Here is a 23,459-nt window from a genome sequence, read left to right on the forward strand (position 1 = left end):
ACAATGGTGGTGTTTATCACCCTCAGAGAGCCAGGTCCTGGCTCAGACTTCACGTCACTGTGTGACCCTGGACCAGTGGATCAGCCTCTCTGATGGCTCTGTGGCTTTCTCAAGGAGAGAGGTGCTTGGGTGCCCAATTTTTGGCCCTTTCTCCCCACACTTGCAGGCTGTGGGGGTGTGGACAGCCGGTGAGACCCTTCCCGCCACACCCAATTACAGCCCTGCCCCTCCCCCATCTCCCTGGCCTCCTTCTGCCCCTCCCTCCATCACCACCCATGGAAAGGAGGCTCCTTCTGGCCGGGCCATGGACTCCCTTCTGCGACAGAAGGGCCGAGAGCTAGAAAAGAACTTCTCAATGTCTTCTGATAGGAGAGGCTTCTCTCAGTGCTGTCAGCAGGCTAGGCCTGAGTGTCTGGCTCCTCTGTCCTCAGAGGTCCCTGGGCTTCTTCCTCATGCTCCCCTGGCACCTGGAAGGTGGGGGCGGGGGAGAAGGTGAGGGGGCAGTTCCAGGGTTGTGGCCCAGAGGAGAATGCGCAGACTCCAAGGAAGGAGGGGAGGCAGGGAAGGGAGGGTGGGCATGAGGAAATGAGGGATTGCAGCTGTGTCTCACCTCCCAGTAAACCTGGTCCTCGAAGCACTGGGAGTCTGGGGGGGAATCCAGGCAGGGCAGCTTCAGCAGGAGCCCTGGGTGGGGGGGTATGTGTGAGGCTTGGCAGCCATGGCAGAGGGTGCCAGCCGGTACCACAGGGCACGGAGGGGCTGGGAGGCGTGAAGTCAACATAATGTCCAGTACAAGCAAACCACAGCTGTATTTGTTGAGCACATATTATGTGCGAGGCCCTGTGCAAAGTGCTGGATATGTATTGCCTTTATGAGTAATCATGGCAACCTTGCAAGGGAGATTATCTCCATATCACAGACCAGTTAAATTTGGAGAATTTAAACTTTGGAGAAGTTAAATTTGCTCACGTTTGCAGTCAGTAATGGACCGAACTGTGATTCTGTCACGAACCACAGCTGCTGAGCTTTCTGTAGCCTCCTACACAGGAGGGGTGCAGAAAACGTTTATTGAATAAATGTATGAGTAAATGAATGAATGAACTGAACCTTGGTAGAGAAGGAAAATCTTGAGTTAGGAGCAGAAGGATGTGGATACTGAATCATAGATTTTATTTTGAAGTCCAAAAGGACTAAGGCCAGACACCAGGAAGGACTGGCTGATCCAGGATCAGTGGGCAATCTGCCTCTGTGGAAGGTTTTTGTGCGTCCGTCTAGGGTGAGCCCTGCAGGTCCCTTTCCTCCCTGCCCGCGCGGCAGATCGCCCAGACCCCTTCCTGAGGTTGTGCTGCCCTCTGGTGCGCAGAGGGGGAAGTACAGCGCAGCCGCAGAACCCCAGGAAAGAGAGCTCATCAGCCCCCGGCCAGCTCCCAGCCTCCCTTTGCACCTGGAGGAAATAAGTCCCCACTTGGTCCTGCTCACCTGGAAAAGGTCACCCCTGAACCCCACCCCTCACCTGGCACAAGTAGGTACTCAGTAAGTATCTGTGAGTGAATATATGTCAGCAGGAGGGGACCCAACGCCTCTTCCCCAGAGAAGCCCTCCTGATTTCTCCCCTCCCTGGAGCTCCCGTCAGCCCCGCACCCCCCGCCAAGGGCACTCACCTCCAAGCCCCGCACCCACAGAGGCAAACGTCAGTGTGACAAACAGCCCAAGGAGCTGGTGCAGAGCCTGAGACGTGGCACTGCGCTCGCCCTCTGCAATGAGTGGGAACACGCTCTCCAGGCTGTGGGGAGATGAGGCTGTAGGGGACCTGGGAGGGGGGCGGCTGAGGAGGGGGGATGGGGTGGGCGCGGGGCCAGGGCTGGTCAGTGCATTGGCCACGCAGTGGCCAAAAGGCCTCAAGGGAGCCTGCTAGGCTGAGTCTTCTCTCCCAGCCTTTGCTCAAGCCAGGCCCCCTGCCAGCAGACACCCACACACCTTTTGAGACTCAGTTTCAAGGTCACTGTTGCTCACCCTCTCCTCTTTAGTACCGCTCAACGCTACTGCAATCATTTGTTCAATGACCACTTGACCGAGGACAGGACAGGCCCTGGGTTGATGCTGTTCACCCCAGTTTCCTCAGCTCCCAGAATACAGATGAGTGCATGAATGAAGGAATAAATGAAGGAATGAAAATAGACCCTGCTTTTTTTTCTTGGTCTACAAATGGCCGAGGAGCATGAGGAAGGTCATTCTAGGGGTAATGACTGCAGGGTGAGTCGGGGAACTCACTCGTCTCCGTAAGCTTCGTGGGTGGCCAGGCCAGCCACAAGGACCCCGAGGAGGGCTCCCAGGATCCCCGGCATCCCGTGAAGGTTGTGGACACCACACGTGTCCTGGATTTTGAATTTTGATTCAAGGACGGGCTAGAGGATGGAGCACCAATAATGAGTCTCATGTACCCCATCTCGCCCCCATCCTGGGCCTGTTGGAGAGGTAGGAGGCAGGGTGCTGAAGCCTCCCTGTTCTTCCCAGGGCCCAAGAGGCATTTGTACCGTGAAGAACTTGTATCCCAGTGTGGAGACAGTCCCTGCCAGGAAGCCAGCTGCCAGAGCCCCGAAGGGTGTCAGCATCATTTCACCTGAAGTCCCCACCACAACCCCTCCAGCCAGTGCTGCATTCTGGATGTGGACCTAAGGGAACAGGGAAGAGCGAGGCATTGGAGGACTTTTCAGGTCATCACACCCACACTCAGACCAAACCCACCCACTGCAGTGGCACCCACTGCCTCTGGGCGTCCTATTACCTAGCCTCTGTCTCCCCTGCTATGGTATCATTCCCTCCCATGCTGTTCCCACCACCACCAGCTCCGATGGAGCCCCCCCACTCTGCCCTTACCTGTTCCCTGGAGAATCTTCCTTGCAGGGCCTTAGACCTCCCCTCCCTGTCCCAGTCCATCCCTCAGCCTCTCTTAAGCCCTCCTCCCCATACCATGTCCAGCCGCCCATCCCCTCCGACAAGGGCTGACAGGGCGAAGGTGCTGAGGGTGCTTGCAGACAAGGAGTAGTAGGTGTTGAGGGCTGTCCGACGTGGCCCGTCTCCCAGTGTTGTGGGCGCAGAGTTGAAGCTAGGCCAGAAGAGCCACAGGAAGATGGTCCCTGAGTGGTGGGCGTACAGGCAGAGTGAGAGGAAGTAAGTGGCTCCCCACCAAGGTAAGGCTGTGTAACTGCAGGCAAGTCACCTGCAGCAGCCTCAGTTTCCTCAACTGGAAAGTGCAGGTAACCATACCAACCTCACCGAGCGTGGATGAAATGAGGTGATGCATATAAAGTGTGTAGCTCATGGCCAAGTGCTCAGCACATGGCAGCGATGGATGGGCACTGGTGAAGACACAGAAGATTGAGGTTTTTTTTAATTATCAGAAAAGGGAAGGAAAACAGGTAAAGGCCACTGCTTGCCGAGTACTACCCTGGGTACTTCATGAAAATTTTTGTTTTATAACTTCAACTACCTCCTAGGCAGGGCGGCCCCTGCTGTGTGCACAAGGCCTGTCTGCTGAGCACTGGATGGGGCTGGGCCTGAGTGTTTTAGGGTAAGAGCTGGGAGCCCCAGATGCCCTGCCTGGCCATGTGAGGTTCCCAGAGCAATCCTGGAGGAAGGAAGAAGAGGGGACAAGGGCACAGGAGAGGAAGGGGCTGGGGTGGGTAGGGCCAGCGAGGCGGGGAGGCTCGAGGGTCGGCCTCAGTCCTGAGGGGTCTGCTGGGTGTGCCGTGTGACTTCTCCTGTGGCCCACAGTCCTCAGTAAAATCTACCACACTCACAGATGCATCCTCTTTGAGTAGAGAGTTTTGAGGGGAATCAAAGAAGGGCTGGGTGTCCTGTCTGGGACACACACACACACACCACAAAACAGGAGCAGAGAGGCAGAAGAAGCCTTGGGGAATGACAGGAAATCTTGGGGATGCCTTGGGACTTCAAGCCAACCTTATCTGGGTCACAAAGTGCAGGGAGGCCTTAGCCGACCTAGGGTTCCACATGTTCTCTTTTACAACAAACCCAGGAGGCAGGCAAGAAATACAAAACCTGCCTTGCCCTTGAATGCAAGGGCAGGCCCTTCAATCACTGTTCAGTACCATCTACAAATAAATGAAACGTTGATTCCCTTTCCTGACTGCAGTCTGTGAAGGTACAGAAAGGAGCAGAGGCCAACGTGGAGGTGGTGACAACGTTCCCAGGGCAGACCCTTCTGCTTTCAGCGGTGACCCAGCCCCCACCAGCCACCTGAAAATGCAGGGCTTCTGGGGAATCTTCGGCAGGAGCCTGGGAGAACATGGCCTTAGGGGTGGGCGGCAGCTCCAGGTGAGGTTTGCTCTGCAGGGACACGCACACCCCAGGCTGAGTTCTAAGAACCTGTCACAAAGCTGTTGGGAAGGGTGAGCACAGAGTCCTGGGTGCTTGCTGCAGAATCCGAGTGGGAAGAGGGTTCTCAGCCAGAACGTAGGGGCTTCATCCAAGGACTGTGGGCGGCCCCCTGAGACTCTGACTGGAGATAGTCCTCCCTGGCCCTGGTCAGGGGCATCTGGAGCCGTTGCCCCCCACCCCACACACGCGCCTCAGCAGACCTCACCAATCATGGCGAAGAGGTCAGAGTGGTAGACGGAACCCTGACGGTGCTTGCTCTTCTCCAGCCGGGGCCTGTAGAGGGCCCGCGAGAGGACCAGCCCGAAGTAGGCACCAAAGGTGTGGATAGTCATGGAGCCTCCTGCGTCCCTCACCTGGGCAGGTGGAGCTGAGGTGGAGGGGCAGCCCCCTGCCCACGCCCTCCCAGCTCAGAGCCTGGCGCTGGCCTCCCCCGACCCCATCACTGTCCAGGCTCTCACCCCCAGGAGACTGAGGAGCACAAACTCGTTGACGCCAAACAGCACCACCTCCAGCAGGGCCATGAGCAGCAGCTGGGTGGGCCCGGTCCTTCCCAATATAGCTCCGAAGGAGATAAGCACTGCCCCAGCACAGAAGTCAGCGTTGATCATGCTGCAGGGGGCGGAGGAGAGGAGGTAGGGAGAGGCTCTGCCAGGCCTGGAACAGGGTAACACTGCGGGGGAGGGGACGGTGGGCAACCAGCCTACATGTAAACCAAAGCCAAACCCGTTGCCGTTGAGTCAATTCCGGCAGAGTGGAACTGCTCCACAGGGTTTGCTTGGCCTGCATGTACCACGTACCAAAGCTCTTCCCCAGGAGGCAGGTAGAGGTCACCTCAACCTTTTGGTACGTGAGGAAGGAAACCGAGGTTTAGGGAGATTGTGATTTGGCTACCATAACCCACAGAGATGGAAGAAGCAGAACTGGAACCAAGAGTTCCTCTAAGTCCTGTCCTTTTCCACTGAGCTATCCATCCTCCTAACAGCCCTTGGTAATGGCAGCCCTAAAGAAATGGGGAGGTAGGGATGAGTGTGTGGGTCAAGGATGGAGACAAAATGAAGCAAAGAGAACAGGCAGGGCACCTAAGAGAAACGGATGGGTGGGGCAAACACGGGCCAGGGAGCAGACTTGAAGGACAGGGCTTGAGCGAGGTCCCTTGGTCGGGGGCTCCCGGGTAGACCTGGCGGCCCACCTCTCCATGCCAACGTGGATGTTGCCGCCATGGAAGGAGTGGAGGAAGCCCTGGACAAGTGTGGACCACTGCAGGGCAAAGGCAGCCAGGAGGAAGGTGAAGCCCACGCTGCTGAAGCCATAGCGCTGCAGAAAGGCCATGAGGAAGCCGAAGCCCACGAAGACCATGACGTGTACATCCTGGAAGCCTGCAGGGGGCAGGGGCACATGGCGGCATGTGGGGGCTGCCTCGGTCATGATCCATAAACCAACCAGCCACCCTGCTAGCGCCCCCAGCTCTCACCAGCCAGGGCCGCCTCGAGGCTGGAGCTGAGCCTATAAAACTCCCCAGGCATGGCAGGGCCTCCCAGCCCTGGGCCACCTGCGTGGACCAGCCAGCTTGGGGCGGTGGGACCCAGACCATCCCCACTGGTCCCACGTCAGAGCGAGGGAGTAGCGCCTTCTTCTGCTCTATTCTCTATCCCTACTCCTTTGGTGGCACAATGATTAAGTACTCAACTGCTAACCAAAAGGTTGACAGCTCAAACCTACGCAGCAGCTCTGCAAGAGAAAAGACCTGGTGATCTGCTCCTGTAAAGATTACAGCCTAGAACACCCCATGGGAAGGTTCTACTCTATCACATTGGGTTGCTACGAGTCAAAAATTGACTTGACAACACCTAACAACAACTCATAAGGTAGGGCAAACGGTTTGCTCTCGACTGCTGACCCAAAAGTTGGTAGTTTGAACCCACTCAGCGGTACTGCAGAAGAAAAGGCCTGGCTATCTGCTTCCGCTAAGATTACAACCAAGAAACTTTATACAGCAGTTCTACTCTGTAACATATGGGGTTGCCATGAGTTGAAATCGACCCAACGGCAACGAACAACAACTCGTTTGCCTTATCCCTGGGTCTCTTACAACTGACTAGCTAAAATTCCAACCTGGGCTCTTTCCTGCGGGAGTCCTGGCCCCTCTGTGCTCAAAATTCTCTTCCCCTTCAGGCTTGCCACTTTGCCTTTCTGTTGGAAGGTCCTTCCTGATGTCTAACTGCCATCCCTCATACTTCAGAGTCTATACCTCTCCATTTTGAGGTTTCGTTCATTTTGTTTTTTAGTTACTTACAAAATAGCTTTAAACTATTAATAGAGATGACCGATTACCCCAGGGAAAAGGAATGGAAAGGAGGGGGCAGGGCTGCTGTGTTGCTCTACTTGGATCCAAATGGTGTCCCCTGGAAATGGACAATGTATCAGTGGTGGGAGGGAGGGTTTTACTTTTCAGTTTATGCCTTTCTAGAGTTTGAATATTTTAACTTTATAGATAAATTAGTTGAATTTTTTAAAGTGTCAGTGGGATTTCTAGACAAAGAGATCTGAGGCCTTTTTTATTTGTTTTCTATTCTGTACCACTCTACATTAAAAAACAAAACAACACACAACGAAGCTAATAATAACAATATACAGTAACGAGATACCTACAAATAGTTTGCTCTGGCAGAGGTTTGTTCTGTACCCCCATCTACGCGCAACTAGGGTTTGAAGCCAAACCTGGTGTAGTATTTAGCGAACCCATGTGGTCCCGTGGTTCAGAGAGGTTAAGCGGCTTGCTCAGGACGACGCAGTCAGAAACGGGGGGGCTTGGGTTTGAACCCAGCTCGGGTCGATGAATATAGTAAACTCACACTATATCTTAGGTTTAATCAAGAGACACTAGAGAAAAAGTATCACGAGCGCTCTTATTGCGTTTGTCGTAAATGTTATTGAGAAACAGGGTCCACCATCACCCTACCCGCCCCCGCATAGCTCCATGTGAGAAATTCCTCGTGGCACTTAGTGCTGGGAACAATCTGCCTTCCTTCATTCGTGTGACAGATGTGTACTGAGCACCCGTGGATCAGACTCTGGGAATGTAGCTGTCATCAAGGCACCCTCAGTCCCTGCCCTCACGGAGTGCAGATGGCAGACAATTAATTGCATGTGCAAGGCTTCTCGGTTCCAATGAGAACAACATAACTGATCATATTTCCCTCTTTTTCTTGGCTGCCTGGAAGCTCAGAGCTACACTGGAACCTCAACTGTAACAAATACAGGCCCTTAGAACATTCGTATTTGTGTTGTCTCTGCTTTTCTTATACACATATTTTTGTTGTAAATAACCTCAAATCTCTTGTAGAAAGAGGCAGACCATAAAGAAAAAAAAATTATGGTCACTTTTTTTGTTTAACCTGAAGAAGTACTGACAAGCCAAAAATTATTATTGAACTTTAGAATGCAGTAAATAACTTTGAGAGAAGCAAACTTTTATGTGTCTTTGTGTCGTGTATGGACTGATAGGAAATGGATTTGCAAGCCTCTAGCAGAAGGTTGAGTGTGTGCTGGAATCAGAGGTCTGCAGCTCAGCTGCCAGCCAGCAGCCGAAGGGAGCCGGGAGCGAGGGTCTGGAGAGCCACCAGCCTCACTACATGTCCCCAGCACTGCCCCGCTTCTCCAGCCCTGCTTCTCCCAGAATCACTCAGATGTCCCTTCCCTCTGGGATCTTAGAAACCTAATAGGAAGGGACAGGCATCATTTAGAACTCAGCCTGCAGCCTAATTTCTTTTAGGCTTGCTGACTGACTTCTTTTCTCCTTGCGCAAACAATAAAGGGGATGCCATGTCTGTTCTTGTGCCCAAGGACAGCAAGACACCAGCGGGAGGCCAGGTCACAGGGCTCTGTGCCCTTCACGTGCTGAAACTTGAACTTGTAGTAAATGGCAATAATATTTACATCCCCCGCTCCGGGTTTGTTTGGAATCAAAACTCAACCCCTTGACTTTTCAAGTGGGATCTAAACATCAAGAAATCTCCTCTGTGAGCAGCCATCTAAGATACTCCACTGGTCTCACCCCTGCGGGATCAAGGGAGAATGAAGAAAACAAGATACAACCGAAAGATCAGTCCAAAGGACTAATGGACCACAACTACCACGGCCTCCACCAGACTGAGTCCAGTACAACTGGATGGTGCTCAGCTACCACCACTGACCGCTCTGACAGGGGTCACAATAGAGGCTCCCAGACAGAGGTGGAGAAAAATGTAGAAGAAATTCTAACTCACAAAAAAGAGCAGACTTACTGGCCTGACAGAGACTGGAGAAACCCCAAGAGTATGGCCCCTGGACACCTTTTTAGCTCAGTAATGAAGTCACTCCCGAGGTTCACCATTCAGCCAAAGATTAGACAGCCCCATATAACAAAATGAGACTAATGGGGCAGAACAGCCCAGGGACAAGGACTAGAAGGCAGGAGGGGACAGAAAAGCTGGTGATAGGGAACCAAGGTTGAGAAGGGCCAGTGTTGACATGTCGTGGGGTTGTTAACCATCGTCATAAAACAATATGTGTACTAACTGTTTAATGAGAAACTATTTGTTCTGTAAACCTTCGTCTAAAGTACAAAAAAAGAAATCTCCTTTCCCAGGGGACGTCTCCTAGGGTTGTGGTGGGTGAGATGGGTGAAAGATTACTCCAACTGGAGTCAGGCGGATGGAGAAGATGACCTCTCAGCATTCCCTCAGGGGATCCTGATACCTGACACCCACCCACCCCATTCACCCCACCAAATCCACACACCTCTGGTTAGAGAAAAGATGAAAGCCTTCTAGAGCCACCTATTGCCCTCCTTCCCACCCTGACCACCCCCCGCCCCAGTCCTGCTGGATGACCCTGGACAAGACAGGACTGTGGGATGAGGGAGTGGTTAAAGCTGGGGCTTTAGTGTCTGACAGATCTGGTCTTGAATTCCAGCTCTTTCCCCTTCTGACTGTGTAACCTTGGGGAGCCACTTGACCTCCCTGAGCCTCAGTTCCCTCATCTATAAAATGGGCATACAAAATACGAGGAGTGGGGAGAAGGGAGAGGAGAGCTGGAGACATCATCTTACCCTCCCCCACTTCACCCCCACCTGCCCCTAAGACGGCAAATAGGACCACAGTCTCCTAAAAGAGAGGCCACAAAGCACTCTGGTCCAGATCATATCCTCCATCCTGCACCTCTTCCAAGAAGATCTCGATGCCATCGATCCTAAATCTCTCTCCCTGCAAGTAAGGTCTCCGAGATGTATAAAAAAGGACCCATCCCTATCTTTTTTCTTAGAACCCTTCCCATGTTTGCTTCTGTGGCCCCTGTACCCCTGGGTCTTTTCCCCTCTGTCTTATTTCCCATCACTTGCTTTGTGGAATAAGAGGCTGCAGATGGGGAGTTAAGAGACTTGGTTCTGGCCTGTTGCCAACTTGCTGTGTGGCCTTGGTCAGGTCACATGACCTCCCTGGCCCTCTTTCTGCATCTGAGAGGGGTGGACCAGATGGATGACAGACAGACCCTCAGAGCAACCACACCCTTGGCATCGGTCAGCCCTGCAGCTCAATGCCAGCCTCAGAACTCTTTCATCTCCCGCATCAAAGGGCCGTGGCTCCACTCCCTCTGGCCCTGACCTTCAGCTGAACACAGGGACAGGTGAGGATCGGCTCATCAAAGCCCCAGGTTCCAGGGACCTCACACCTCCCTCCTCCCCAACCTGCCCAGAGCAGGGTCCTAAACCGACCGGGATTGAGACCTAGGGCATCCCTCATTGCAATGCAGGGATGGGAAGCTGTGTGTCTGTCTGAGGAGGGCCCACCATCGCAGCAGGCGGGATGCCCTGAGTGAGGCCCATGGGAGAAGCGAGTGGGGTCATGGCAAGCAGCCAGGTCAGACCCTTGGGAAAGAGCTTATTTCTCTCTGCCTCTGGACTGTTCTCTCCCAACTTCCTACCTCTCTGGACAAATGCATGCCCCAAAGAATCCACCCTGCCAACTCTGAGCCCCAGCTTCCATGGCCCACCTTTTCTGGCCAGGGCTGAGGGTGAAAGACAGGGAGGAGGAGATGTAGTCTCCTCTGGTGAGGATGGCTGGGGGTCTAGCACTTCATGCCCAACTCCAAGTCTCCACCTTGCCCTCATCTCCCCAGCACTGTGAGTTCCATGTTGTTGGGGCTGGGGTGGGGTGGGATGGAGACAGCCTGCCACCAGGTCTGCATATAGAAATTAGGGTAATAACAGTCTGGGATATTTTATAGGAGACTCTAACACCCTGGGCCATGAAACTGAGGCATCCTTCTCCCCATTGCCAGGATGGGGAAAACTGAGGCCGAGAGAAGAACTGCCCAAGCATTTGTGATGACAGAAATCTGGGAGGTCTGGTGTCCTTGGTCCCAACCACCTAGGACCTGAGTCACAAGGCTGGGCCCCCAATCTTGAAGCTGTGTCCCCAGCCAAGGACAAAGGGTTAACCCTTCCTTTCCTAGGCCTTGTCAGCAGGCAGCTGAGCTGTGGTGTTCCAGCTCTGCTACTCACATGCTGGGTTATCGTGAGCATATCACAATTCCTCTGGCTTCAGCTTCCTCTGCTGTGAAATGGGCTAATGATCCTGCCATGGCACCCTCTCAGAGCTGGAGGGTGTAGCTCTGTGAATGGTTTGGAGGCAGGTGGTTGCATCATTTTCTGATTCTGGAAGGGCCAGCTTTGGGAGATGGGGAAGAAGTGCCTGGGCCCCACCAGTCTTGGCTACCTACAGGTGTGAGGGCTTCATAGCTAACACCTGCCATTACCGCCTCCGCCTCCGCGTGGCGCCCAGCCGTTCACTCCCCTACCCAGCAGGATTCTCTTGCCTATGGTGGGGTGGAGTCTCTGGGAAAGGCAAGGTCGCTGGAGAAGCCCTACAAAGCCCAATTAGCAACCGAAAGTGGAAGGAGGGAGAGGTTAAAGCTGGGGCTTTAGATCTGGGTTCATATCCAAGCTTCCCCACTTCTGAGTGCGTGATACTGTGCAAGCCACTTGACCTTCTGAGCCTCAGTTTCCCCATCTGTCTACCTCATAGACTGAATGAGATAAGGCATGGGCCGCCCTCCACACAGTACCTGGCACGTGGCAGACGCTAGGAAAGGAGGCTTGTTATTATAAACCCGGGCCTCTTCATTTCTCAGAGAGAAGGGAATGCCACTAGGCTGCCTCCTGCCACTCCCCCTTCTTTGGAGCAGAGTCGCCCACCTAGGGGTAGATCCGGGCACCCAAGCGCCCCTCCCCAGACGGTGGGGAACCTGGGGTCTTTGCTCCCCGCCCGCCCTCACCCGCACTCACTTGGGTAGCGAAAGTAAAATTCATTGTCCACGTTACTGTGGTTGCCCCAGTGCCAGAGGGCAGGGTCGGTTTCCTGGTTGTAGCGGACAAAGACCGCAAAGAGAACGGCGGTGGCGCCCTGGAAGACGAGGCACAGCAGGGGCAGCTGCAGGCGCCGGCTTGCGGCGCAGCGGGAAGACCCGGCCATGGGGCAAAGGTGAGAGTCGTCGGCTGAGGCTCGGGCTCTGGATGAGCGCGGGGCGGACAGGCGCGGGGCGGGCCGGACCGGTTTCACTGGCACTGGGCCCCGCCCACGCGGAGGCCCCGCCCACGCGGAGGCCCCGCCCCACACGGAGGCCCCGCCCACGCGGAGGCCCCGCCCCACACGGAGGCTTACCCCTCTGCTACGCCAACCCGCCTCCTCCCACATCGCCTCTCAGGGTCCCGGGTGGGCTGGGGGTGGGGGCCGCGCGGGCGGGAGCCTGGGCCCGCGGCGTGAGGTAGGGCAAGGACTGTCGGGGGGGGCGGGTGCTCAGACCCTCAGGTCCAGTCTCGCTTGGCCTAGCTGACCCTGGCGCTCTTCCGGTTGGGGCAGGTTCTTAGAAATGACCCTGGAAAGGCGCCCTGTGTTCTGCCCTGCTGGGGCGCAGCTGCGCGACCAGTAGCGGGGAGATGGAGAGGACCCGCCCCCTCATGCGTGCTGTCAGTTTAGAGTGTCTCCCCAGAAATAAGCAGCCTTTAAAGGTCCCAGCCTGGGCCCTGCAGGGTTAACATGACAGGGAGTTGGGGGGGTTGCTCAATCTTTTCCCTACTGAAAAAAGCCGAAATGGAGAGCCGAGATAAACAGATGGCTCTCCAGGCATTGATGATTAACCAGGCTCAGGATGTCTGAGCTGGGCAGTGGAGTCCCTTACCTGTCCCCCAGCCTTCTCCACCTCCCCACTCGCAATCTGCTACCCCTACCACAGTTGGGCAGGCTGCGCAGGGGGCACACTGACTCCTGAGTTCTCTGCACAACCCAGTGTGGGTCTGAGAGGGCCTGGGCCACCTCTGCAGCTGGAGAGACGGAGGCTAGATCAAAGGCAGGCCTTCCCAGCTCCGAATCAGGAGTCCCCTTGTTACACTAACAAGATTCGCATCCCCTGGGGTCCGTAGACCGACAGGTGTTTATTGGGCACTTACTGTCATCTAAGCTGTGGCCATGAACTAGGCGGCCCCTCCCCCCAAGAGCAAGTCCAGTTGGGAAACAGACCCTCAAAGGGAGTTTAATTGCCATTGGGGTAAATGCTGTGATGGAGGAAGCACGGAGGCTGTGGGGGCCCAACAGCAGGTGCTGCTGAGCCCACAGGGAGGGGAAGGAGACAGAGCACTGCTTCCTGGGGCGGCAATGTCTGAGGGAAGTCTGGAAGCACAGCATAGGAGCTGGGCAAGTGAAGATGGAAATACCTGTTGATTCTGACCCATGTGTTACAGGGTAGAACGGCTCTATAGTGTCTTGGCTGTGACCTTTATGGAAGCAGACTGCCAGGCCTTTCTTCTGCGGTACTGCTGGGTGAGTTCAAACCGCCAAGCACACATCATGTGCACCGCCCTGGGACCCCAGGCAGCAGCCTGGTGATGTGAGCATCCAGGGTGTTCAGGAACGGAGGCTGGAGGTTGGGGAGCACGTGGCCACTACCCAGTGGGTGCTGGGTCACTGGAGGGCTCTCAGTGGGTGGGACCCAGCAGCTGCATCGTTGATTCTGACAGTTCTAATCCCAGGATCTCCACCTGCGGTCCACAGGCGGCTTCAGAGAAGAACAGCTGAAGGCCAGTCTCAGGGGGGCTGGCAGGGGGGCAGGTCCTGTGTCTGCACCCCTGCCCACCCATCACAACCTGTCTGAGGGGGCTGTTGTATGGGAGAGGCTGGTGGGTATTTGCAAAGATGCCTCAGACCCTGGCCTGAGAGAAGAGCTGCCACCCTCAGGGGATGTGGCCAAGGCTTATTCCACTCACTCCCTAGAGTGGATGTAGGCTGGAGCACTTCCTAAGAACCAGGCTAGCCCCCTCCCAGGAGTGGGCAGTGACAGGGGTGACAGGGGTGAAGTCCCTGACCCTCCTCTCCTCCTCTCCTGCTCCTTCCTCAGTTCACCTCCTTCCCACCCCCCTTCATGGGCCCAAGCCGCTGGCCCAGCATGAGTTCTTGGGGTCAGGTGGATTTAGGTGTCCGGCTTTCCTGACCTAAGTGCCCAGCCATGTGGGCGTGGGGGGAGGGGCAGGGGCAGCTTCTGGATAGTACTGCTCACAGCTGGCCCAGCAGGCTCTCTGGCCCTCAGTGGCCCCTATCCCAGAGACTCCCCATCACTACCTGGTCAGCAGGAAGGTTGTTTTCTAGCTCCTCCCGCTGTGGTGGAAGGGAAGGGAACATGCCTGGTCAGCAGCCTGTGGATAATGATTCTTGGACAATTCGGTGTCTGAAGGTTCCTCCCTGGCCCGGCATTCTGCCCCAAAGATGCAGCCTGCTTCCTGAGACCTGTCTGGGAGTGGGCTGTATGCTCTGGGCTTCCCAGGCAGGGACTGGGGAGGTCCTGGGCGGTGGGAGCCTTTGAAAGCTGCAGAACAGAGAGAGCAAGGAGGAGTGGGTGAGCCTTCCCAGCATCTGCCAGCTTCCCCCATGTCCATCTCACCTGTTGTCCCTCCTTTCCGAATTCCTCTGGGTCTCTGGGTCTCCCTCCCCTCTGTTGCTCATTTATGTCTTCATTCAGTCAACAACTAGTCACCTCATGCCAACCAGGGGATACAACCTGAGTGTCTAATCAGCACAGCTAACAGTGCTGGAGCAGGTTCTGGAGACCCCTTGCCCTGGCAGGTGTTAATTCTTGAGTCGCTGGATTGTGGAGAGGCCTAGGAGGTCCCTTTGAAGGTCCAGGATAACCTGGCCAGCCTCAGGCGGGTATACCTGGAGACCTTGGGGTGGCAGCTTTTTACCAACCTGTATGGGAGTATCTCTATATTTTGACTACTGAGTACCAGCTGGTATCAGCCCTTGCCCGAAGAGAACAAGACCCTGACAGCCCTCCCAATCTGAGGTCTCCCCAGCCCAGGCCTCCTCTTTTGAGCTCTCTCCTGGCCCAGACCCTACCTGTGGGGGTGTCCCTGTTCCACCACCCACCGAGCACTTTGGAGAAGATCAGTCCATGGTTTTCTTTTGGAATGCCATGTGATGGCAGGGCCCTTGCCCTCCCTCCTGCCTCCTCCACCCCAGGCAGCTCTGATGGAACGGGGGGCTTGGTCTCTCCCCACCTTCACCTCAGGCCTCCTCTGAGGAGGGTCTGACTCCATCACTCGCTTCCATTCTGCCTTGCCTGAGTTCCACCCAATCTTTGACCTTCTATCTTTAGTTTTCCAGCTGGGACTAGCTGAGTGCTGAAGGTGACCAAGGGGAACAGTGTCTCCTGCCTGCCCTGGCCCAGCCTGACCAGGTCGATCATGGGGACCAAGTGTCTGAGGTTACTGAGTAACTCTGGGCTGCTCGGAGCTGCTCTCTACCGGGGCTATGTCCTCCCTATTCCCTGCTCTCCTAGCCCAGGAATACCCAAAGCCACTTAGCTCCTACTAGCTCCACTGAGCCACCCCAGTGTTTATAGAGGACCAAAGAGAAAAGTAGCAAAACACCAGAGTCATTAACACACTTGTTCATTTGATCATTCATTCACTCAACACATCTTTATTGTGTGACCTTGGACAAGTGATTGAGCCCTCTTTAAGCCTCAGTTTCCTTATCTATGGGAGTAATACTATTTCCTTTGTGGAACTGTCATGAGGAGTCCAAACATCAATGTAGAGTGCTGCCATTTTCATAAGCATTCAACAAATGTGGTGATCATTATTGTTCTGATGGCTGAGCAAAACAAAAAACAGACCCTACAGGACAGAGCGGAACTGCTGTAAATCTTACAGCAGCAGATTGCCACATCGTTCTCCCACAGAGCAGCTGGGGGTTCCAACTGCAGACCTTTCGGTTAGCAGCCAAGCACTTAACCAATGCACCACCTGATAGCTGTGCAGAGAGGGCAGATGAGTCGCTGGCTCTAACATTATGGGGCGCATGGTGTCTCTGAGGACAGGAACAGATGGAGGGGCAGGCACAGTCTCAATGCATGTCCTGTAGGGGCGGGCAGAGGGGCTAGGGGCCTAGGACAGGCACACTCAAGAAGGACTGTCAGACCAGCAGCCTCAGTGAAACAACAACTCTTAAAGAGAGGAGATTCAGAAGGCAGAGCCTTCCTTCACTCAAAAGCATATGCTGAGCACCTGCCGTGTGCCAGGCACTGTGCTAGGTACTGGAGATCCAATGGAACAAGGTATAGCCCCTGCCCTGGGCGAAGGCTTCATCTGGGAGATGTAAATGAATAATCCGACAATCACACTGCAGAGAACAACCACGGGGCAGACTCAGGTCCTCTGGGGACGCTTGGAAGTAGCTCTTAACCTATGATGGGGTAGTCAGGGAAAGCTTCCCAGAGGAAGTGATACTTAAATTGAGACCTGGTCAAACTTCACAACTGGGTCTCATGGATTGAACTGTGTCCCCCAAAAAATATGTGTCAACTTGGGTAGGCCATGATTCCCAGTATTGTGTGGCTGTCCTCCATTTTGTGACTGTAATTTTGTTAAAGAGGATTTGGGTGGGATTGTAACACCCTTACTAAGGTCACACCCCTGATCCAATGTAAAGGGAGTTTCCCTGGAGTGTGGCCTGCACCACCTTTTATCTTACACGAGATGAAAGGAAAGGGAAGCAAGCAGAGAGTGGGGACCTTATACCACCAAGAAACAAGAGCTAGGAAAATAGTGCCTCCTTTGGACCTGGGGTCCCTGAGCTGACAAGCTCCTCGACCAGGAGAAGATTGGTGACAAGGACTTTCCTCCAGAGCCAACAGAGAAAGCCTTCGCCTGGAGCTGATGCCCTGAATTTGGACTTGTAGCCTACTAGACTGTGAGAAAATAAACTTCTCTTTGTGAATGCCATCCACTTGTGGTATTTCTGTTATAGCAGCACTAGATGATGAAGACAGTGGGTAAGGGGGATTCCTTTTTGTACGAGCCCTCTGGTATGAAAACAGAAAAAAGACTATACTAGAGAGCTCCTCACTCCCCTTTCTGGTGGTGGATAAACCCCAGACCTCAGCTTTCCCCGAAAACCACAGTCACTGTAGCACCATGCAAAATATTGCTATGTTTACACACATACTGTGGCAAAAATTAAGTATGACTTTTTTTCACAGAAGTTCACCATATTGACCTCCATGTAAAAGCTTGTCAAGGAGCCCTGGTGGTGTAATGGTCAAACACTCAGCTGCTAACCAAAAGGTTGGTGGTTCGACCCACCCAGTGACTCCATGGAAGGAAGACCTGGTGATCTGCTCCTATAAAGATTACAGTCTGGAAAGCCCTATGGGAGCAGGTTCTACTCTGTCACAAGGGGTCGCTATGAGTCAAAATTGACTCGACAGCACCTAACAACAGCAAAAAGTTTGTCAGACTCAGATTACTTTTGTTTGCGAAGCTTCTTCATCTGTAAAATAAAAATGACAGTATCTACCCTGAAAACAAGTTTTGTCAGAACCAGGATCACAACAGAGGGTCCCGGACAGAACTGGAGAAAAACGTAGAACAAAATTCTCACTCACAAAAAAAAAAAAACAGACTTACTGACCTGACAGAGACTGGAGAAACCCCGAGAATATGGCCCCCAGATACCCTTTTAGCTTAGTAATGAAGTCACTCCCGAGGCTCACCATTCAGCCAAAGACTAGACAGACCCACAAACAAAATGAGACTAATGGGGCACACCAGTCCAGGGACAAGGACTAGAAAGCAGGAGGGGACAGGAAAGCTGGTAATAGGAAACCCAAGGTTGAGAAGGGACAGTGTTGACATGTCATGGGGTTGTTAACCATTGTCATAAAACAGTATGTGTACTGTTTAATGAGAAACTATTTGTTCTGTAAACCTTCATCTAAAGTACAATAAAAAAAAGAAAAAAGTTTTGTCAGAAGCAGTCAAAAATGGCATCCAGGTTTTTGATCTGAGCCACTGGCAGAATGGTGGTGCCATTTGCAGAGCTGGGAGCACTGAGACAGGGGCAGGTCTCGGGGGCAATCAGGAGTTCCATTTGGAGATATATAGTTTGAGATGTTCGATAGATGCTGTCATGGTTTGAATTATGTCCCCCAAAAAATGTGTGTATCAATTTGGCTAGGCCATGATTCCTGGTAATGTGTGATTTTCCTGTATGTTGTAAATCCTGCCTCTATGATGTTAATGAGGGAGGATGGGTGGCAGTTGTGTTAGTAAGGCAGGACCTGATCTACAAGACTGGATTGTGTCCTGAGGCAATCTCTTGAGATATAAAAGAGAGAAGTGAGCAGTGAGACAGGGACCTCATACCATCAAGAAAGTAGTGCCAGGAGCAGAGCGCGTCCTTTGGACCAGGGTCCCCATGCAAAGAAGCTCCTAGTCCAGGGGAATGCTGATGAGAAGGCCGAGAGAGAGAAAGCCTTCCCCTGGAGCTGACACCCTGAATGTGGACTTTTAGCCTACTTTACTGTAAGGAAATAAATTTCTCTTTGTTAAAGCCATCCACTTGTGGTATTTCTGTTGTAGCAGCACTAGATGACTAAGACAGACGCCCATAGGGAGATGCTGAGTAGGCAGTCAGATACATGAGTCTGGGATTTGGGGGAGAGATCTGGGCTGGAGATAGAAATTTGGGGGTCATCAGTGTAGGACTGGTTTTAGAGTCATGAGATTGGATGAAATCAATTTGAACGCGAGTAACAGACAGTAAAGAACAGAGATCAGGAAGAGAAGAGGACACAGCAAAGGAGACCAAGAAGAAGCAGCCAGTGAGGTAGGAGGACAGCTGGGAGAGGGTGGAGTCATGGAAGCCCACGTGAAACAAGTATTTCGAGAAGAGGGCGATCAGCCATGTCAAATACTGCTTAGAGAGTGAGGACTGGGAGCTGCCCATTGGGTTTGACAGGTAGTGGACCCGGAGACCTTGGCACCAGCTGTTACAGCGGACAGGCAGTGACGAAAGCCTCATGGAAGTGGGTTCAAGGGAAAATGGGAGGAGAGAAGGGAGAACAGTGAACATAATCATCTCTTATGAGAAGTTCTGCTGTACGGGCAAGAGAGAAATGGGGCAGTAGATGGAGGGGAAAGTGGGGTCAAAGAATTTTTTTTCTTTTTTTAATGATGGGAGAAGTTTTAGCAACTAGCTAACGGACTAGGAGAAATGAGTAGTCCTGCAAGTAACCAGATGCAAAGAAAATATTAGAATGAAAAATACAATGAAAAATACAATAGTGCCTGTGTTCTCTGCTGTCATGTAGAGAGTAGCCGAGAAATGCTTTCTGAGCTGGCAAAATGCTCAGATTTATTAAAACCATTGTTCGTGAGCCTATTTACCAAACACATGAAAGTAATGAAGACTAGGCAGCAGAAGTGTTGGAGGAAAATGTATTCCGAGCAGTTTACATATGGTGGCATGAGCTATGGGACTACAATCTTTAAACCCTAGTGATGGATTCGGGAATAATGGCTTAAATCTCCCAAAGCCTCTCCAAATCCTAAACGATGCGTCTAACACACCACGTAGGAAGATGCAGTGGAATTGAAAGTACTCAGGAAATATTTCTATTCCTTGAAGCATATACACCATCAGCTACAGAGGAAAGTAACTTCCAAACAGTAAGGAACTGTGGGAATAAGCAAGCCTCTGGGGGCTCTGGGAGCTGGACAGCTAGGGTGGAGAGAGCGAGCAGTCAGGGAGGGGAGGAAGCCTCGGAAACAGCCAGCTCACCTCTCAGAGAGAAAGAAAACGGGGCCAATTCAGGAAATAAAGACTTCCAAAGACCTGAGTAAGCCCGTTGCCATGGAGATTCTCAGCGAGGGGCTGAGGGTTCAGACTGCCCCTGGATAGGTGAGGCTGCCAGCTTTTCCTGGAACGCAAGGTGCCAGGCCTCTGATGCCCCTGAACCTTCTCCCATGCCCTTTCATGAGCTTGCATTCCGCCTTCCCCACCTGCCTCCCACTCACTCTCCAAGTCTCCTCAGTGCCTCAGTGAATCTGCCCCCGGTGCCGACTCCTCCGACCTCCTCCCCCGGCTTATACTCCTCAGGTAGGAGCTTATGGTACAGTAGAAAAAGCATGGTTTGGGAGCCAGGCAGAGCTGGAGTTGAATCCTGGCTATGGCCCAATGAACTGGATGCTCTTGAACTAATTATTTAATCTCTCTGAGCCTCAATTTCTCTGTTTGTTAAAGTGGGGATACCAGGACCAGGTTGACCAGCTGGTTGTGACTCTAAGATGCTGTGTGTGCTACAGGGGAAGTCAGCACAACTGGACTAAACCAAAGCTAAGAAGTTTCCTGAATACAATCAAACACTTTGAGGGACAGAGTAGCAGGGGTATGGTTCTGGGGACCATGCTTTCAGGGGACATCTAGGTCAACTGGCATAACAAAGTTTATTAAGAAAATGTTCTACATCCTACTTTGGTGAGTGGCGTCTGGGGTCTCAAAAGCTTACAAGTGGCCATCTAAGATGCATCAATTGGTCTCAACCACCTGGAGCAAAGGAGAATGAAGAACACCAAAGACACAAGGAAAGTATTAGCCCAAGAGACAGAAAGGGCTACATAGACCATAGACTTCATCAGCCTGAGACCAGCAGAACTAGATGGTGCTCGGCTACCACCAATGACCGCCCTGACAGGGAACACAACAGAGAGTCCCGGAAGGAGCAGGAGAAAAGTGGGGTGCAGAACTCAAATTCTAGTAAGAAGACGAGACTTAATGGTCTGACTGAGACTGGAGGAACCCCAGAAAGCATAGCCCCTGGATTCTCTATCAGCCCAAAACTAAAACAATTTCCGAGGCCAACTCTTCAGACTGTGACTGGACTGGACTGTATGCCTCTTAGCTCAAGTAGATACAAGAGACTAAACTGGCAGCTTCTGTCTGGAGGTGAGATGGGAAGGCAGAGAGTGTTAGGAGCTGGTTGAATGGACATGGGGAATTGGGTGGAAAGGAGGAGTGTGCTGTCACAGTATGGGGAGAGCAATTAGAGTCACATAACAATGTATGTATAAATTTTTGTATGGGAGACCAACTTGAAATGTAAACTTCATTTAAACTACAATAAACAAAAAAAAATAAAAAAGATGCTGTGTGTGAAGCACTCAGCACAGAATAAGCAGTAAACAGAACTACTGCTATTTTATTACTATATAGTATTGTAATAAATGTTTTATACATCTTTCTCCCTGGACAGACTGTGAGCCCCTCAAGGGCAGAGGCCTGTCTAACTTACCTCTGTCTGGTGCCTAGCACAGAGTCCTGGTGGTGCAGTGGTTAAGAGTTATGGCTGCTAAACAAAAGGTCGGCAGTTCAAATCCACCAGCGGCTCCTAGGAAACCCCATGGGGCAGTTCTACCCTGTCGTACAGGTTTACTATGAGTTGGAATCGACTCCACGGCAACGGGTTTGGTTTGGTTTTTTTGGTGCCTAGTACAATGCCAGACGGAGGTCGATACTCAGTGAATGCTTGTGGAATGAATGAATGAAGCAACTGGAACAGATACGGAACTGTACAGTCAGGTCCCGTGTCCTTCTTCCATCATTGGCCTAGAGCGTCTCTTGGAGTTCCCATTACTACAGATGCTGAAGAGCCAAGGTCTTCCTCCACCCCCACTCTTCGCTGTTCAGACAAGATTTTCATCCTCTCTTCCTCCACACCCTCAGCCACCAAACCGCTTCTTCAAAGCCAGCTGGCAGGCCCATCTCCAGCAGGGAACTGAGAAGACCTCTTCCAAATACAGCCTGTTTCTCTCTCCATGCTGATTCGCTTTCCAGACTCTGTACTTTCGTTCATGCTGTTATCTGCATGTTCTTTTTTCTCCTAAGACTCCTCCTTGAAGGAGGAGCCACCCACCTCAAGTATGATTCCTTTAGGACACTGTCCCTTCCTTTGGGCTCCATGCTTTGTTTTCCCTGAATTACAGCACTGGACCCCCCACTAGGATTTATACCTCCACCTCCTTCTCTGGACTGGGGCACCTTGAGGCAAGGGTGGCACGTACTTTGCTTCAGTGACACCCCCCCTCATCAAGTTGGGTATAGCAGGATCTCTGCTTCTAATTCCTGAATGAAATGTTTGGCTGAAAGGGGTTACGACCTTGACTCCATCCAAGTGAAGCGGCTCCCAAGATTCTTGGGAGGCTTACCCTGATCTCCCTCCTGGAGGTTCCCGCCTGCCTCTCCCTCCTGGTTCCTCTCCCTCCTGCTTTTCCGCTGGGCCCAGCTCCCTGAGGCGGCCAGCCACCTGGCGGCAGAGTGAAGTCATCGCACCGCTTCCTCTCTCCCCCAAGACCTCCTCCCTTCCCAGCTCGCAACTCCAGCAGCTGCTGCTCATCCTAAAGCAGGTGACAGAGGGAGCAAATTAGTAGGTTTGGATCAGGGCCTGGAACCGGTTTGTTTCTGTTCGAACCCCTGCTGAGAATTTGCATTCCCACCCCAGATGTACTGAATCAGAATCTACATTTTAACAAGATCCCCGCCCCTGCCAAGTGATTCTTACATATAATAAATTTTGAGAACCACTGGTCTACTAATGGTTCTCAGAACTGGTCCCTAACCAACAGCATCAGCATGGCGAGTTGGACAGACTTGAAGGCAGTGGGTTTGGTTTTGGGAACTTGTTAGAAATGCAAATTCTCACCTTAGTCATCAATGACATCTTTGCTTTTTAAAACTTTAAAGAGGTCTTTGGTAGCATATTTGCCCAATGTAATACGTTATTTGATTTCTTGACTGCTGCTTCTATGGGCGTTGATTGTTGATCCAAGTAGAATGAAATTGTTAGTAACTGCAATTTCTTCTCCAAGAAAGTACAGAAAGTTCCCTAACACCCCTCCCCTCTCCCCCTGCACAGTTTCTCCTATTAACATCTTGCATTTGTGTTGTACATTTGTTACAATTGATGAGCCAAGATGGATACATTATTATTAACTACAGTCCATGGTTTACACTAGGGTTCACTCTGTGTTGTACCGTCCATTGGTTTTGACAAATGCATGTCATGTGTGCATTACAGTCTCATACAGAATAGTTTCACTGACCTAGAAGTGCCCTGTGCACCATGTCATCCCCGTGCCACCCTGTACCCCTGGCGACCACTGATCTTTTTGCTATCTCTACAGTTTTGCCTCTTCCAGAATGTCCTGTAGTCGGAATCATACCGTATGTAGCTTTCTCAGACTAGCTTTCAGACTCTCATTCACCGTTGGTGGGAAAGTAATACAGCACAGCCACTTTGGAAGACCGTCTGGTGGTTTTTTCCAAAGCTGAACGTAAGTTTACTATTCGATCCAGCAATCATGATCCTAGGGATTTACCTGAATGAGTTGAAAATGTATGTTCGCATTAAAACCTGCATACAAGTGTTTAGCAGCTTTACTCATAACTGCCAAAAACTGGAAGCAAACAAGATGTCCTTCAATAGGTGAATGGATAAACAAAATGTAGTACATCCACAATGGAGTATTATTCTGTGATCACAAGCAATGAGCTATCAAGCTACAAAACGACACTGAGGAAACTTAAATGCGTACTGCTAAGTCATTATTCTTTTGTAAAGGACTCCTTATATTTTAAAGATAATACTAAAATATTTACAGTAAAATTATATAACACCTGGAATTTTTTACAAAA

General features: G+C 52.1%; 1 protein-coding gene across 1 annotated transcript; it reads right to left on the bottom strand.

The window, feature by feature from the left end:
- Window positions 1-398: 398 nt before the first annotated feature.
- On the bottom strand, window positions 399-11,909 carry RHBG (Rh family B glycoprotein). Its single transcript, XM_004388480.1, has 10 exons — window positions 11,723-11,909; window positions 5,591-5,777; window positions 4,860-5,010; window positions 4,607-4,754; window positions 2,971-3,137; window positions 2,535-2,672; window positions 2,272-2,405; window positions 1,662-1,783; window positions 611-684; window positions 399-467 (listed from the first exon to the last, which is right to left on the bottom strand). Exons 1-10 carry the CDS (start codon window positions 11,907-11,909, stop codon window positions 399-401), a joined length of 1,377 nt encoding a protein of 458 aa, XP_004388537.1.
- Between the last annotated feature and the right edge of the window lie 11,550 nt (window positions 11,910-23,459).

This window comes from Trichechus manatus, unplaced genomic scaffold (assembly GCF_000243295.1).
Source record: "Trichechus manatus latirostris isolate Lorelei unplaced genomic scaffold, TriManLat1.0 scaffold00213, whole genome shotgun sequence".
Taxonomy (NCBI): domain Eukaryota; kingdom Metazoa; phylum Chordata; class Mammalia; order Sirenia; family Trichechidae; genus Trichechus; species Trichechus manatus.